At 44.3% G+C, this 17939-nt stretch overlaps 1 protein-coding gene across 3 annotated transcripts in view; it reads right to left on the bottom strand.

The window, feature by feature from the left end:
* Window positions 1-17939, bottom strand: part of RBM47 (RNA binding motif protein 47) — a 166237-nt gene that overhangs the window by 7333 nt on the left and 140965 nt on the right. The window contains exons 6-8 of one of the 3 annotated variants that reach the window (XM_060148307.1): window positions 4645-5804; window positions 3562-3765; window positions 330-523 (exon numbers count right to left, since the gene is read on the bottom strand). In XM_060148307.1, coding sequence (XP_060004290.1) covers window positions 330-523; window positions 3562-3765; window positions 4645-5804 — 1558 coding nt within the window. Of the gene's footprint in view, window positions 1-329; window positions 524-3561; window positions 3769-4644; window positions 5805-17939 lie in introns of all 3 variants that reach the window. The other 2 variants (XM_060148306.1, XM_060148308.1) reach the window with 2 other exon arrangements.

Here is a 17939-nt window from a genome sequence, read left to right as displayed (position 1 = left end):
AGCTCCTTAACAATAAGAACATGAGTTAAAAATTATCCAGTATCATAAAAAAAAATAGTATGTATAATATTATGACACTGTGAAAAATTACACATGCCATTTCTGCATATTGCTTCCCATCTTTAATACAGTGACGATATTGGGGTAGTACAATTATTACTAAAATTTTTTCTGTCCTGCCATGATTTATCTTACAAAATTTGTCTGTCATCCAGTCCCATAGTTCTAACAGAGAGCTAGGCACACAGTAAATTCTCCTGTGGAGTATTAAATGAATCCACGACACATGAGGCCTCACACAAACGCAACGACCGCAGTAAGAACCCTACCTGGAAAGGTGGTGGCGTGGACACGGCAGGGATGACGGCGGCGGCCGCGGCCGCGGCGGCGCTGGCTGGGTCTGGCTGCACAGCGATGGGGCTGATCATGTGCTCCATTGTGTGGATTTTACCATCTTCAATCATTTTAGGAGCCGGAGCTGCCTGAAACATGGAATACTGGGCCCCGATGGCAGGGATGGCCACTGCAAGAGAAGTAAGAAGGAAACACAGGTCAGTCATCCAGTCACTGAAGGAGGTCCATCACTTTCTCAATATTTTTAAAAACCAAGTTTAGCAGCCAAGGGCTCTCCCTGCTAACTAATGCTCCCTCAGTACAGGTGCTACCCAAGAGGAAGAGAGAGGAGGTGGCAGGTACCCCTCCTCCCCTTGACTTGACTTTCAAAAGGAAACACATGGGTACCAATGGGGTCTCCCCACAGATCATCAGGGAAGGAAAGCTTAGAGTTAGGTTTCTGCACCCACATTTCCTACTGCTTCTAACAGAAAATCGCATTTTGACTCTTACTCTTGAGGTTCTACAGAGCAAGAAAGGGCCTTCTAATTCTGAGAAAACAGTCTCAGAATAAGAAGTGAGAGCAGGGCCTTCCCTGGTGGCACAGTGGTTGAGAGTCCGCCTGCCGATGCAGGGGACACGGGTTCGTGCCCCGGTCTGGGAAGATCCCACATGCCGTGGAGCGGCTGGGCCCGTGAGCCATGGCCGCTGAGCCTGCGCGTCCGGAGCCTGTGCTCCGCAACGGGAGAGGTCACAACAGTGAGAGGCCCGCGTACCGCAAAAAAAAAAAAAAAAAAAAAAAAAAAAGAAGTGAGAGCAGAGGCTTGAGGCCCAAGAGTGTGAGAAGGAGGCTGCTGGTTCCTTATCACTCATCTAATTCGTTACCAGACCCGCTGCCCTTTTCACTTTCACCACGTTTTAAAAAGCTGGTGCTGTTGAGGGTTTCATTTTGAGAACTCAGAGGTCTGTGTACATCCTCCCCACCCCACATTTCAGATTTCAATATTACTGACTCAAGGAAAAATACATAATAAAAAACGGAAAATTCCCTAATTTTCTAATGGCCAGTCATAATAGCAAAGCAGTAGAGTGACTGCTTTTTTTGGTGGTACCTGCCAATTCAAAGACATGTTTCTGTGAGTCAAGTCCAAAGGGCTCATTTCAACCAGAGATTCAAACAGACAGCGGTTATTGAATGTCAATGTATGATAAGGAGAGGTAAAAAGAAAAAAAAATACTAGCCCTGATGTGGGGGAGTTTGCGTGAGTGTGTGGTATGTGTGTGTTGCAAGGAAGAGCAAGAATATTGAAATGCATACACAAAGGAACCTCTCACTTATGTTTTTTCTCCAACTGTAAGTAATTTCTTCTAATAAAAGCTGACGATATAAGGTAAAGAGAAATGACTGTGGGCTAAACAACGATACAGCCATTCAATAAAATATACCTAAAATCTTTTTTTTTTTTTTTTTTTTGCGGTACGCGGGCCTCTCACCGCTGTGGCCTCTCCCGTTGTGGAGCACAGGCTCCGGACGCGCAGGCTCAGTGGCCATGGCTCACGGGCCCAGCCGCTCCGCGGCATGTGGGATCTTCCTGGACCGGGGCACAAACCCGTGTCCCCTGCATCGGCAGGTGGACTCTCAACCACTGCGCCACCAGGGAAGCCCAAAATATACCTAAAATCTTAACCAAATCTTTTACTTGCCTTTCCATCCATGTGATCTTGTGCCCAGATACTTCACTACTGCCCTGGTGTTCCTCCTAAAATACATAGTTCTAAATTTCTGGATTAATCAGAAATAGAGGTCACGGGGATAGGGCCCAGAAAGGGTTATAAGTTTGAGCTATATTTGAGTTGTACTAAGCAACTCTGGATTATTCTGGCTGTCAGCTACTACATGCCCCAGAACACAACTATATGCTTAAAGGTTGTTTAAGAGCTCTTTTCTCTAGTTAAGTCTTAAGCTAATGCCAACAGGAGTCCCTTTCCCAACAAGTAGAAGTGACAAGTCTTGTGTCCAGGCTCTGCTTTATGGAATTACAGGGAGAAACAGGATCTGTTTTACACTGCTTAAAGCACCAATGGCATTTATAAGGAAATCCAGTCTAAGGAGTCACTTACTGCAGAAATTGCAGTATTTTTTCACAGGCATTAAAAAAAAAAAAAAAAATCACCGGATTACTTCAAAAGGAAGCTCTACTGGGAAAATGCTTTGTAAGCTCTATGTGGCCAATGCCAACCTACGCTCCACTCGCACAGCTCCCTTGAGTCTGTTTCAGCCAGGAGAAGGAGTGCAGACCTCAGCCAACAGAAAGTCAGAGAGGCTGAGCTTCCAAGTGAGGATGTTCTCAAAGAGTTCTTCAATCTACCCTCCATGAGACTGGGAAAAGGTCTGGAGGAGGATCAGGGAAGAATCTCCCATGTGTGGGCTTGTGTGGTGTGTGTAAATAGGGAGTCTGTGCTATGTTCACACTGTGGAGTTAAATAAAGCTCCTTGCAGGTTAGGATCAGAAAGACCTGTTTCACATTAGGCCAACGAGCACTAACAATGTTGGAAAACTGGTTAGTGGGGCCTGGTTTGTGGAGGGTGGAAGCAAAGTTCAAGGTCCCTGGCTTGAATTACTTGAGTGCCCCTACCCCCAATCTACGGATCCAGCAAAAGGCGGAAATGAGAGCTGGAAATCAGCCCCAAAAACTTTCACTGCTGCTCCCAGGCATTCTGGTTTGTTAAGACCATGACGAGAGACAGCAGTGTTATTTGCTCCTGAAGGGGAATTTTCTACCCTTCCCAGCAACTCTCAGAACTAGCACAGAAATGCGCCTTCTGGCTTCCGATGCATGTGGTAGAAATAGGCTTGAGTAAGGAGAAGAAAGTTGTTAGCTGGTAGAAGACACAGAAGAGACTCGTGTTCTTCTATCTCTACACACCCCATCCCAATCTGCCTAGTTGAGAATCTGCCTAATTGAAAAAAAGCCTAACAACTGGTGATGCCCATTTGAAAAACCCACTAATGGAAAGTTTGACTGGAACGTGGTCAAAACTAGACACTAGACTATCTCCCTAAGTTCTAGATAAGAAGGCCCAGGAGGCCACATTCCTTGCCTAATCTTCGGTTGCCTTTGAGAAGAGGAACCCATATGCAGATAAAAGTACCCAAGGAAGCCACTTCAAAGGGAGGGCTGGGGTTCAGACTGAAAAGATCCATTCTCACGCCAGTTTATACTGACCTGTACCAGGTTTAATGGCAACTGGATTGACGGCAGAGATTTCCAAATTCGGTACAAGTTCATATCCTTTTTCTTGTTGTTTTCCTTTTCCTTCATGATATCGGCTATATATACCACGGCCAGCAGAATATCCCCCAAGGTAGGAACCCCTGGGCCCTGGGGCTCTGTTGCCAGCTGCACCTCGACCCCGGCCTCTTATGCTGCCTGCTTATAATAACAACACAAAACGTGATGAGCTACCAATAGCAACAGTACAGGAGGCGGACCTTAGCTCAAGGTTCCTGGCACTTAGGTGTTTGTGCTGGCTCTAAGCTGCAGGTGGCTACACCTCTGCCCTTCAATGAGCCGGAAGATGCTTCACACCTTCTGTTCCAGCCTAGGTGCACCCTAAAATGTCTGCTTAATGCAAGAGATGAACTTGAAGGGTGAGTTCCTAGGACTGCAACTGCAACTCCAATAAATAAAAATGTTCACAGACTGTAACAAAGTTAGTTGTGGAAGGGGAACTGCTAGTCACCTTTCTCATTTTATGCGTGAGAAAACAAGCCTCGGGAGGTTAGAGGGGCTGACTTAAGTCACAGAAGCAGTTAATCAGAGAACAGGACCCAGAGGCTAAGCATTCTGCTTCCCGGTGTAATGCCTGGTTTCATTACAGGCTAGCCAGTGACTACAAACAACAAAACAACCCCAACAAGAAACCCAACGACAACACTGTGCCCCCTAATCCCCAACATTCTAAAGATTTCATTTCACACGTAGTTTTTAACCTAAGAACCCAGAGCCTTGCGGACTAGCCCCACAGTAGGTAGGCCCTGGAAAGGCTGAGCGCAGGAAGAGCTTGCATGCGCCCATGATTCTACCACTCATCCCACACATACTAACGATCTGCATTTCTCTCAGTGCTGTAGAAGTGCATGCCTTAAGCTCCAGCAAAGAACAGAACCCAGAACCCACACCCAAACGAGGGTGGGTAAGGGGGTCGCCGTCCACCGGCTCGGTAAATGACAGCCACCACACCCCCGACGCCGCCCGCCCGGCAGACGCGGATCCCTGGGCCTACCCAGGCAAGGAGTCCCCACTAACCTTTCACGAAGTAGTCCCTGTTGGGCCCAATGAGCGCGTTGTAAGGGTAGCCATAGTAGGCCAGCGTGTAGGGGTCGCAGGAGTACACGTAGCTGGGCTGCTGCACCATTGCCGCCTCGGCTGCGCCGCCACCCTTGGCCGCCTTCTGGTAGCGGGAGTACTGCTCCTTGTCCACGGGCTTGGCCAGCGTCACCTCGAGGCACGAGCCCTCCAGCTCGGTGCCGTTGAGGTTGTTCATGGCGTGCACGGCGTCCTCGCGGCTGGCAAAGTGCACGAAGGCGTAGTCGCGGATCTTCTTGACGCGCTCCACGCAGCCCGGGTTGAACTGGCCGAAGCTCTTTTTGATGGTGTCCTCGGTGGTCTCGATCATGAGGTTCCGCACGTAGAGGATCTTCACGGTCTCCATTACGTCCTCGTCCACGTCGATCTCAGGCTCGGCCCAGTCCACGGCGATCTGGTGGCCCCAAAGCTGGATGCGGCCGGGCATGAGCTTGCGGCGCGCCATGGCGGCGGCGCGGTGGCTCTCGTACTCGACGAAGGCGAAGCCGCGGTTCTTCATCTTGTCGGCCGCGCTGGCGTAGACGATCACGTCGAGCACGCCCTCCGTGACCTTGGCGATCTCCTCCAGGATCTCCTCGCGCTTCTTCATCTTGGGGATGCCGCCGATGAAGAGGCGGCAGTTGTCCACGCTGCAGCACACGCCGAGCAGGCGGCCGGGGCGGATCTCGTAGTTGTTGAGCTCACGCACGGCGCGCTTGGCCTCGTGCTTGTGGCAGTACATGACGAAGGCGTAGCCGCGGTTCTTGCCGTCGAAGTCCATCATGAGGCGCAGCTCGTAGATGCGGCCCACTACCTCGAACACGGGCACCAGCTCGTCCTCGTACACGTCGCGCGGGATCTTGCCCACGAAGACCTCGCAGCCGCGCTGCGGGTGCGGACCTTCCCAGCCGGGCGGCGGGCCGCCGTACTTGCGCTGCCCGTTCTCCTGCACCATGCTGTAGCCCGTGCGCTCCATCAGCGCCAGAAGCGCCGCCTCGTTGGGCGCGCCCGCCACGCCCTCGGGCACCTTGGCGGAGGACCCAGCGGCCGACTCGCTGCTCATGGCTGCGGTGGAATCCTCTGCGGTCATAATGTCAAAGGCATCCAAGCCCGGCGGAAACCTGGGGGAGGCAGGAGGGAGGGGGTGAGTGTGGAATCTTTACCGAGTTGAGTCAGAACTTGACTTTTTTTTTTTTTTTCTTTCTTTCTTCTTCAAAGCCATACAAGCAAGACTCACGCTTAACTATCAGGGGGTTGAATGAGAAATAAGATGGAGACCACTCTAGATATGCAGCAGCCCTAAAATTGTCTCAATTGGGCAAGGTGTTTTGCAGGAAAAACCAGAAGTGACTCGGGGAAAAAAAATCAGAATGAGCAAGTACTTCCGCTTAGTCAGTAACCCAATAGCTTTGAACCATAGAGAACCTGCTGTCATTGTTGGGGAAAACTTCACGTTCTTGCAGCAGTTGGCAACATCTTTTGCTTAATTCCTGCACTGTCAAGTCAGACTGACTTCCTTTTAGTTACAGCATTTTACCCCCTTTATTTCGTTGACAGACAAAACCTCTTTGCTTTCTTTTTTAAGACAGCCTTTTTCATTTAGGAATGGAAGGAGGGCAATGTGTTTATATTGTTAAGGAAAAAACCGAGGAGGTGTTACTGAAGATACAGAGCTGTGTGTGGAAGCTTTTTACAAGGAAGAAATGGAACACCCACATTACCAAGGACTTGTCCTGGGAACTGTGCTAAGAGCTGGTAAGTCTGATTTTTACGGTGTTGTTCCCTATTTGCAAAATTCTTGGTATGAATCATTCATGGATTTGGAATCAGTGCACAAAGAGCTAGATTAAGTTCAGGCTGGGGGACTTCTGAAGCAGCAACAACCTGTTAAACTACACTATAGTTTTCAGAGAACTGTCACATGCATTATCTTATTTGATCTTCTTAATCTCCTTTCATGGGAAGTGATATTATCATTAATCCCAAATGTCTATGGGGAAATAGGCTCAGAGAGGTTGAGTAAATTGCTCATTTCACACAGCAAGTATCAGCTCATATCAGGACTTGATTTCAAGGCGTATGGCTCCAGATTCCATGTTCTTTCTTTGAAACCAGTGCTGAGCAACAGAACTTTCTGTGATGATGGAAAACCTGTCACTAGCCACTTGTGGCTACTGAATACTGGAGATGCGACTATTGCAGAATTTTTCATTTTACTTTAAAATTAAATAGCTACACCAGTGCAAGTCTAAATCATGCCACCTTCACTCCTATAGCATAGGGCTCATGGAAATGATTTTACGTTATGCAGTGAGATTATCACTAGGAGCTTCGTATTTTGCGTTTGTAGAGAACAGCTCTGATTAGCTTTTTAAAAAATGAAGTTTAGTTCATTTTTTTGGTCTGTGATAGTATTCAAGTAAATTCTATGGAAATTAAGAAAAATAAGAAAAAAAGTTATTCCTAATTCTCCTACCCAGTGATAGCCACAATTAAACTTTCCCATCTTTCTTTCTTTTGGAGGGTGGGAGAGGTGGAGCTGGGCTTCCAACAAATTTACATCCTGCTGCTTTACTTCATTTTAAAAGCATTCTTCCACACTCTTAAAACTGTGAAAACATAATTTATAATAGCTGAATAAGGTTTCATCATTCAACTAAATTTTTTCCATTTTTTATCATTTAAAAAAATTTACGAGGCCAGACACTATAAAACTCTTAGAGGGAAACATAGGCAGAACACTCTATGACATAAATCACAGCAAGATCCTTTTTGACCCACCTCCTAGAGAAACGGAAACAAAAATAAACAAATGGGACCTAATGAAACTTAACAGCTTTTGCACAGCAAAGGAAACTGTGAATAAGACGAACAGACAACCCTCAGAAGGGGAGGGGGGGAGATGATATTTGCAAATGAAGCAACTGACAAAGGATTAATCTCCAAAATTTACAAGCAGCTCATGCAGCTCAATATTTAAAAAAACAAACAACCCAATCCAAAAATGGGCAGAAGACCTAAATAGACATTTCTCCAAAGAGGATATACAGATTGCCAACAAACACATGAAAGGATGCTCAACATCACTAATCATTAGAGAAATGCAAATCAAAACTACAATGAGGTATAACCTCACACCAGACAGAATGACCGTCATCAAAAAATCTACAAACAACAAATGCTGGAGAGGGTGTGGAGAAAAGGGAACCCTCTTGCACTGTTGGTGGGAATGTAAATTGATACAGTCACTATGGAGAACAGTATGGACATTCCTTAAAAAACTAAAAATAGAACTACCATATGACCCAGCAATCCCACTCCTGGGCATATACCCAGAGAAAACCATAATTCAAAAAGACACATGCACCCCAATGTTCACTGCAGCACTATTTGCAATAACCAGGACATGGAGGCAACCTAAGCGTCCATCGACAGGTGAATGGATAAAGAAGATGTAGCACATATATACAATGGAATATTAGTCATAAAAAGAAACGAAATTGAGTTATTTGTAGTGAGGTGGATGGACCTAGCAACTGTCATACAGAGTAAAGTAAGTCAGAAAGAGAAAAATAAATACCATATGCCAACAGATATATATGGAATCTAAAAAAAAAAAAAAGGTTCTGAAGAACCTAGGGGCAGGCAGGAATAAAGACGGAGACGTAGGGAATGGACTTGAGGACATGGCGAGGGGGAAGGGTAAGCTGGGACGAAGTGAGAGAGTGGCATGGACTTATATATACTACCAAACGTAAAATAGATAGCTAGTGGGAAGCAGCCGCATAGCACAGGGAGATCAGCTAGGTGCTTTGTGACCACCTAGAGGGGTGGGATAGGGAGGGTGGGAGGGAGACGCAAGAGGGAGGAGATATGGGGATACATGTAAAGCAATTATACTCCAATAAAGATGTTAAAAAAAAAATTTCCTACTGGGAATTCTACATAAGGATATTAAGGGAAATTTCAAGGATAATTAAGGTAAGTTTGATCATTTAAAGAAAACAAAACAAAACAAAAGAAAATATAGGGACACAACAGAAGATATTTGCCCATTGGCCAACCAATACTTCTTTGGTTCATTTGCTGTAACATCAAGGGGCAGTACAGTTTAGCAGTGGTCCCCAACCTTTTTGGCGACAGGGACCAAGTTCGTGGAAGACAATTTTTCCACGGATGGGGTGGGGGTGGGGGATGGTTCCTGGATGATTCAAGCGCATTACATTTATGGTACACTTTATTTCTATTATTATTACATTGTGATATATAATGAAATAATTATACAACTCACCATAATGCTGATAGGAGGAGGAGCTCAGGTGGTAATGTGAACTATGGGGGCAGCTGTAAATACACATGAAGCTTCGCTCGCCCACCCGCCGCTCACCTCCTGCTGTGTGGCCAGGTTCCTAACAGGCCAGGGACCGGTACCTCAGAGGCTGGGGACCCCTGCAGTTTAGTGGGTCAGCGACTGGCCACTGGAGCCAGAATGCGTGGTTGTGTGTGAATCCTAGCTCTAACACTTCCTAGTTGTATGACCTGGAGCAAGGATATTCAGCTACCCCATGCCTCAGTTTCCCTATCTATAAAATGGGAATGATGACAGTAGTATTAACTTTGTTGAGTTTAGAGAAGTGAATTAATACATACAAAGCACTTTGAACTATGCCTGGAACATTGTAAATGCTCAAGAAATGTCAGTTATTATTCTTCATCCAAACTTCTGGGTAAAACTTCAGACCAATTCTTTCAGTTTTAGAGTAATTTTGACACTTTCTCAGTTCTTTAAAAACATCTGTTTGATACGGCTTCTATTCTTATTTTTAATTTGCTTTGCTCTTCAATTGCTTGAAGGCTGGTTTGGCAACATATCCAGTTATCATGAAGCCTTTTTTCTGGTATAAATTTGAAAATATACATCAGTTCCTGTAGTTTCAAGTTGAAGCAGAAATTTCAATATCAAATTTGAACATGAAGATCTTTCCCTCCTTCCAAAAGGAAGATAAGGATATATTCTTAAGAAGATTATCTGTACAAACACATATGCATTTATAATCTGTGACCTGGGAAGCAAATGCCAGGTACATATATAAACATATATGAGGGAATTCAAGATCTTACATAGTTGTCCTACATAAAACAGTGACTAAAGTCCAAAGGAATAGTCCTTATCGCTCTCCTGAGAGATGTGGAGTTGACTTTTTATTTCCCTAAAATTGTACTTTGAAACTACCATTTAACACAAAAAAAGTTGTATAACAGTCAGGCTAGAGGAGTCATTCCCAATTCCAGCCCCATTAATTTCACCAAAAATTCTGCTGCTTTCAGTAACATATCATCTCTTTTAAAATAGTTATAGCTTATTTTCCTATATCTGCGAGCCAAGAAAAGCCTTTTTTTCCTGCGCTTTCATCATCTGGAATAAGTGAATCATGTTACTGGCCCCCTTTCCCTTTTTTCTTTGGCCACTAACAAGTTCAGGATTGACTTTGTCACTTTAGTTTTGTAATTGTATAGGACATCACAACACACTCTCAGGTTCATTTAATCGTGGCTATTGGTTCATTTTTTTTAGTCTTCTATATCCCCAGTGCCATGAATTTAGCTATGTATATTATTCATCTTACTGTTTTCATGTCCTTGGAAGCCATCTCACATAATTTTGGCATTAGGAGAGGAATAAATGCACATATATGTGAATATATATATATAAAATTTGCATGAGATATAAATTAATGTAGTGTTTAAAAGAACTATTTTTTACACTAACTACAAACACTAGCATAAAAACAACTGAGAACCACAATGAGATACCACTTTGCATCCACTAGCATGCCTATTATAACCAACCAAACATAGAAACTAACAAAAAACCAAAATAAGCGTTGGCAAGAATGTAGAAAAATTGTAACCCTTGTGCATTGCTGGTGGGAATGTAAAATGGTGCAGCTACTATGGAAAACTGTATTGTGGTTCCTCAAAAACGTAACAATTATCATACGATCCACCAATTCCACTACTGGGTATATAACCAAAAGAACTGAAAACTGGGACTCAAACAGATATTTGTACACCAATGATCATAACAATATTATTCACAGTAGCCAAAAGGTAGAAACAACCCAAAAGTCCATTGACACATGAATGGACAAACAAAATGTGGCATGTATACTCAGTGGAATACTATTCAGCCTTAAAAAGGAAGGAAATTCTCACATATGCTGCAGCATGGATGAACCATGAAGACATCCTAAGTGAAATAAGCCAGACACAAAAGGACAAATATTATATGATTCCACTTAGATGAAGTACCTAAACAGTCAAAGTCATAGAGATAGAAAGTAGAATGGTGGTTGCCAGGAGCTGGAGGGAGGGAGAATGGGGAATTAGTGTTTATGGAGTTTCAGTGAAGGATGATGAGAAAGTTCTAGAGATGGCTGGTGGTTATGGCTGCACACCAATGTGAATGTACTCAATGCCACTGAACTGGACACTTAAAAACAGGTAAAACGGTTAACTTTGTTATGTATATTTTAACACACACACACACACTAAAAAAAAAAAAAAAGAGTGAGAAAGCTCAGAGATGCAAAAAGAATTAAAAGATTCCATAAAATTAGGATTTCATTAGAGGCCATTTAAAAATGGTACATTCGGGCTTCCCTGGTGGCGCAGTGGTTGAGAGTCCGCCTGCGAATGCAGGGGACGCGGGTTCGTGCCCCGGTCCGGGAAGATCCCACATGCCTTGAAGTGGCTGGGCCCATGAGCCTGTGCGTCCGGAGCCTGTGCTCTGCGACGGGAGAGGCCACAACGGTAAGAGGCCTGCGTACCACAAAAAAAAAAAAAAAAAAAAAAAAAAATGGTACATTCAATAAAACCTTATGGGCTACGAACTCCATTCTTCTCGTCTTTATAAGATAATATACCACAGTTAAATAAATTACATGGTGTGCTGTTCAATGAGTTTTCAAGGCCAAAGGCATAGATATGTGAAAGATATATGGTTTATTTAATGCCTTAAAAAGGGGGAACTATACGGCATTAGCCGTATGATCCTTCTGTCAGAGATGAAACAGAAAACTTAAGACAATTAGACATGCTTTAGACCAGGGCTTGGTAAACTGTGCCATGGGCCAGATATAGCCTGCCATTTGTTTTTGTAAATAAAATTTTATTGGAACACATACATACTCGTTTTTTTTTTTTTTTTTGAAGATGGTTGCTTTTGCAGTACAGTGGTGGGGCTGACTAGTTCAGACAGAGATTGCATGGCCCATAAAGGCTAAAATGTTTACTCTCGGGCTTCCCTAGTGGTGCAGTGGTTGAGAGTCTGCCCGCCGATGCAGGGGAAACGGGTTCGTGCCCCGGTCCGGGAGGATCCCACATGCCGCGGAATGGCTGGGCCCGCGAGCCGTGGCCGCTGAGCCTGCGCTCCGCAGTGGGAGAGGCCACAACAGTGACAGGCCCGCGTACCGCAAAAAAAAAAAAAAAAAATGTTTACTCTCTGGTCAGGTACCGTAAAAGTTTGCCAACCTCTGCTCTAGGAGATGTGCAGAGAACATCAATGAGACTAAGTAACAGAGATTCCTATTGCTAAGTATTACAGTCACTTTCCCCTCTGTTTCCTATGCTGAGCAGTGACTTAATTTCAGGATGAAGTTTTAAGTTCTAACATATTTTAAAGAGTCTTCTTGAGCTGCCTTCCCACCCTCATTCTAAGCTGTTTTCCATTTAACTACATGGTCAAATTTGTGAGGCCTAGAAGAAGAGACATCTGGTAAAGATTGTTGGCTCAGCTCCTAACACTTTTATGTGAACAATTTCTTAAGATTTTAAAAGTGACACAAACACAGAAGAGTTTGTGTTCATTTACTCATTCATTCTGCAAATATTTACTGAGCACCTACTATGTGCCAGATGCCTGTGGACCTCATCCTCACGGAGCTTACCTTGAACCCACAGTGTGGCTTAGAGTCTGTACCACAGCTGCACTAAGTTAACTCTCACCATTGGGCTGAAATGATCCATGCAAAGCTCTGAGTGCTGAACCTAGCACCAAGTGCTCAAGAAATGTCAGCATAAGAAATCTGAACTTAGAAAAAGAAAAAGATATATGAACTTGAGGTAGGACTCTTACCCCTATGTAGGATTCTTGTGTTTATAGGGAAATAAGCAAGAGGTATTACCCCAGCCAACTTTAAACCAGTCAGAATGAGAAGCCTAGCTTGTGAGTTCTGGTGTAGACTGGCATATCAGAGCCTCCCAGATTCTGTTCACTGCAGGTAAGCTGTCTGGCAGTGTGATTCTCCCTTGGTGATGTGGCTCAGGCGTCCAAGTGTAAGCCTGTTTCTCACCTAACCCTTGGCTACAGCAGTTTGCAAGAGGCTCTTCAGAAAGAACCTGAAGAGACTTGCTGCATTGGATGCAAATGGTGCAGTCGTTCACAAGGATGCCAGATCCCCTGAGGCAGGACCCTCCCAACACAGAGCCGAGCTCGCACACACTAAAAACGCATTAGTCTTCATTGAAGGCTGCTTGCATTAAACAAACATGGCAGTATATTCAAAACAAATCATTTATTCACAGTTTGGCATGTAAAACAGAGGAGAATATACTTTCAAATCAAGCTATTATTATTCTGAACTATTAGCTAGAATTTTTGTTGTCTTTATTTTAGGTTGAGTTTGAGCTTGTTGGGGTAACGTAACATTTTGGGGTTAACTCAGACTTAAACTAGAAATCATCAAGGATCTGAATTCCCGTAGTACCAGTTTAGAGTACATTTCAGTAAGATTTTAACTTTGAAGTGGACTTTTTTTTTTTTGGCTGCACTGCGGGGCCTGCGGGATCTTAGTTCCCCCACCAGGGATTGAACCCGGGCCCCCAGCAGTGGAAGCGTGGAGTCTTAACCACTGGACCGCGAGGGAATTCCCTGAAGTGGGACATTTTAGAGGGCAAGGGATAACACTGTAAACACTGTACTGGGAAATATTTCCAGTGTTTACCAACCAGTCTTAGGATCAAAAATGAGCATGAGTTTACTCTAGAATTATGCAAACTACCAGTGAGCTTTGGTTCACAGGTGTGTGTTGTGTGTGTGTGTGTGTGTGTGTGTGTGTGTGTTTAATAGGCAATTTGGAACTGGAATTCTTGGAAGAGTTTTATTCGCTGACCAACGGACACACTGCAATTTGAAGTTAATATTCAGTGGTGAGCAGTGTCTTCCAGCACTAGATGGAATTTAATCCAGTAGAAGGTTTTAGAATGTATTTATCCAAGAGGTAATTCTATCTCTGTTTGCAGTTAGAGTTCTATTCTTAACGTCCCCTTATTAATACCATAAAATGTTTGTCTTTACTAATAGTCACTTCTTAGGCATGACCTCATATACACAATGTGTAGATATAATAAAACATAAGCCATTCTGGTTAAGAGCAAAGACTTTGGAGTTGAAGAAATAGGAGTTCAGATCATGAATGTGCCACTTACTCGCCATGTCACATGAGGCTTCATGTCTACATCTCTAAGATAGTGCTAGTAATAGCACCCATTTCAGAGTATTGGTTCCAAGATCAAATGACATTTAGTGCCACACATCAGGGGGAACAGAATCGAAGACCAGCTCCTGCAAAAACTTTCCAAGATTTGGCCTCACGCTGAGTGGTTATCTTACTGCTCATGTGTCAAGTTACCACCACCCATTAGAGTAAACAGCAGAGAGCACACTCCCACCACCAAGCCGGCCTCTGGCATGGGGACATTTCTGTTACCTCAGTCTGAACGTGTAAAAGAAGTCCTGCTCAAACTAGAGGCAGAACACTTGGAATTTACCTGGGGTCCCACACAGTAAGCTGAAGACTGAAGCCTGGTCTCTCTCTCTCTTTTTTTTTTCTATCTCAGCCGGCAACCTTGTGCTATTTGAAGGCACGATCCTTGGGAGACACAAAAATCCTCCCATGACTCTCTTTTATTTAGGGAAAATTCTGGAAGGATAAAGAGGCACTAGAATAATGACATTCTGGGCCATTCCTTCTGTCGGGTCCTGGCTAATCTGAGAAGAGTTAATTGTATTGTTGCTTAAGTTGTATTGATGCTTGTACAGATTTTGTTACGGCAAGGCGCATCATTCAGTGAATGACTGATAAACAGATGAAAGCCAAGAGGCTCACTTTTCCCAGGCATTTCTATCAGCACATCCCTGAAAAGAAGGCATTTGGCTGTGGGTTCCCAAGGACTCTGGCTGTGTACCAGGAGAGGGGTAGCACCACCCACTCCAGAGAGGTGGCGTGGGGGAATTTTCTATGGGGCTTTGGCAGCACATAAATACCCGTTAAGAATCGGCTATCCGGTTCCCTTTAAATAAGCATTACACACGTATACTTTTTCTCAACAGGTTAATGGGATAATGCTGAAAACAATGAACCTGCAAATTTGGCCACATCTGTCTACTGGATTTTCTCAAACTCTGAACAAGCAGTAGGAGGGACTTCTAGTTTCACCCCTTATCTTGGCTCTTTTGACCTACACCTTTGAGGGATCTGGCTCAGAACAGAAAGGATGACTGCCAGACAGATACCGGAGAGGAGGAGGAGAGCAGCGATGGCTTGTATCATAACAGTAGCTTGAATTTATAGTACAGTGTTTGGCAACTCATAAAATTCTTTCACGTACATAATCTAATATCTTAAAATCCCAGAACTTGAGCTGCAAAGGAACCTTGGGTATCATTTAATCCAAAGTTTCTGAACTTCATTCCCTACTGCCATTTTGGGTGTGATAATTCTTTGTTTTGGGGGGCTGTCCTGTGCACTGTAGGATGTTTCATAGCATCTCTGCCCTCTACCCTCTACATGCCCACACCCCCTCCATGCGTGACAACCAAAACTGTCTCCTGGGGGGCAGAATTGCTCCCTGTTGAGAATTACTGATCGAGTCTATCTTGGAGTTTTAAACAGATTATACACTTACCCATGGGAGGTACTAATTAAATAGTAGCACCTCCACACCCAGCATGGCCTTGATGTCTTGATCTGGCTCTTCCTGTCAAGGCTGTCAAGACTGAGAACTGCGCAACATTTTTCAAAGGTCCAAGGTAGTGTTTTTTTGTTACCAAACTACTCATTTAATTTGGTGGAAAACCTATCAATTTTATTTTTCAACACAAAGAACTACCACCATAAAGCTCTATCACACTGATTCTGTCGTCAAACTGATTTGTCATCCAGCAAACTGACAGGCCTGGGTCACACAAATACCACTTTTGCAGTCAGGCTAAGGATCTGCCAAGCTATAGAAATGCCTCATTAAATTCAGACCCCTCTGCTTCGTGGACATGTGAAAACCGCTGACAATCCGGTTTTTAAGACTTAGACCTTTCTCTGGTGTCACTGCTCGTTTCTAATTATGTAGAAAGCTTCACTGAAGATTCAGAGTTGTGGGCTTCCCTGGTGGCGCAGTGGTTGAGAGTCCGCCCGCCGACGCAGGGGACGCGGGTTCGTGCCCCGGTCCGGGAAGATCCCACATGCCGCGGAGCGGCTGGGCCCGTGAGCCATGGCCGCTGAGCCTGTGCTCCGCAACGGGAGAGGCCACAACAGTGAGAGTCCCGCGTACCAAAAAAAAAATTCAGAGTTGTGGGCTGCCCTGGTGGCGCAGTGGTTAAGAATCCACCTGCCAATGCAGGGGACACGGGTTCGAGCCCAGGTCCGGGAGGATCCCACATGCCGCGGAGCAACTAAGCCCGTGTGCCACAACTACTGAAGCCCGCGTGCCTAGAGCCCGTGTTCTGCAGTAAGAGAAGACACTGCAATGAGGAACCTGCGCACCACAACGAAGAGCAGCCCCCGCTCGCTGCAACTAGAGAAAGCCCACGCACAGCAACGAAGACCCAACGTGGCCAAAAATAAATAAATTAAAAAAAAAAAAAAGATTCAGAGTTGTTTTTTTTAAAGACACACTATGAACAATCACTGTAAATGTGCTCCTGGAACACAGTCAATTTACTGATACTAAAATCAACCTCTGTACCCCTTAGGCAGAAGGCAATGAACTGATGAAATAGATGATCAAACAATATTTGTGTATGTGTTCATTCATTCAATCAAACACTTGCTGATTGAAGTGACTGAACACTTGCTGTATGCCAGGCCATGCTAGGTGCTTGGCGATACAGTGGTGACTACTGCACAGTCCTTAGGGTTCCTAGTCTAGCAAGGGTGGACAAAGAAGGAGGGAGAGGAGGGAGAGCAGAGCAAACATCCTGAGCAAAGATGGGCAGCCACTTAAGATTTAACCCTAGGAGGACACATATGTTCTTTCAATTAACATTTTATTGAGTGCCGAAGGTATGACAGTGCCTTCATAAAGTATACAAGCAACAATGAACCATGGGTCAAAACAGAACCCAAGGAGTGACCCAGCTATAACAGGTGGACAAGGACTGAAAATCTGCGCATCTGGTTTAATTACATTTAGAGACAGATGGAAATTCTGCAAGGTGAAGCTCCCCTTATCCTCCTACACTTAAAGTTACATTATCATATATCGCATTACTGCGAACATAATACCCGATGATGTCGTAGTGGAATGAATTAATTAAAATCATGAAAATCAAAATCAATTTTACTGAGCATCTTTATAAGCCAAACACTCTGCTGACTGCCATCATTTAGCACAGTGAGATGATTTCAGGCATGTCTAGCATTTCTGGAAATGTGGCTGGAGAGTGTATTTTACTTACATGCTACGAAGAGGGTGGCATAAAAGACAATAGATGACTTAAATGCAATCCTCCCTGGAGGGAAGGAGATGGGCCACAAATAATCAAAGAATTTCCGTAACGTATGGTTTAAAAACTCTTGAGTTAATGATAGCTACGATTTTTGAGCAATTATTATGTGCATAAGTCACCTTAAGGAAGTTATTTGATTTTTTGTGACATCCCTATGAGATGAAGTTTAAAATGCAGGCTCTAGAGCAGGGGATCAGCAAACTACAGCCAGAGGGCCAAATTCAACCCTGTGGCTGTTCTTATAAAGTTTTGTTGGAATGTAGCCATGCCCATTTGTTTACATATTGTTTACAGCTGCTTTCATGCTACAATGGCAGAGTTGAACTGCTGCAGCAGAGACTAGTGTCGTCCACGAAACCTAAAATATTTACTGTCTGGCGCTTTATAGAAGAAGACCTGGTCTAGGGTCAGATTTCCTGGGTTTGAGCCCTAGTTCTTTAACTATGGAGCTGTATGACATTGGTTAAGT

This window comes from Lagenorhynchus albirostris, chromosome 4 (genome assembly GCF_949774975.1).
Source record: "Lagenorhynchus albirostris chromosome 4, mLagAlb1.1, whole genome shotgun sequence".
Classification (NCBI taxonomy): domain Eukaryota; kingdom Metazoa; phylum Chordata; class Mammalia; order Artiodactyla; family Delphinidae; genus Lagenorhynchus; species Lagenorhynchus albirostris.
The sequence above is the reverse complement of the archived record's forward strand: the minus strand, read 5'-3'. Positions and strand labels throughout refer to the sequence as shown.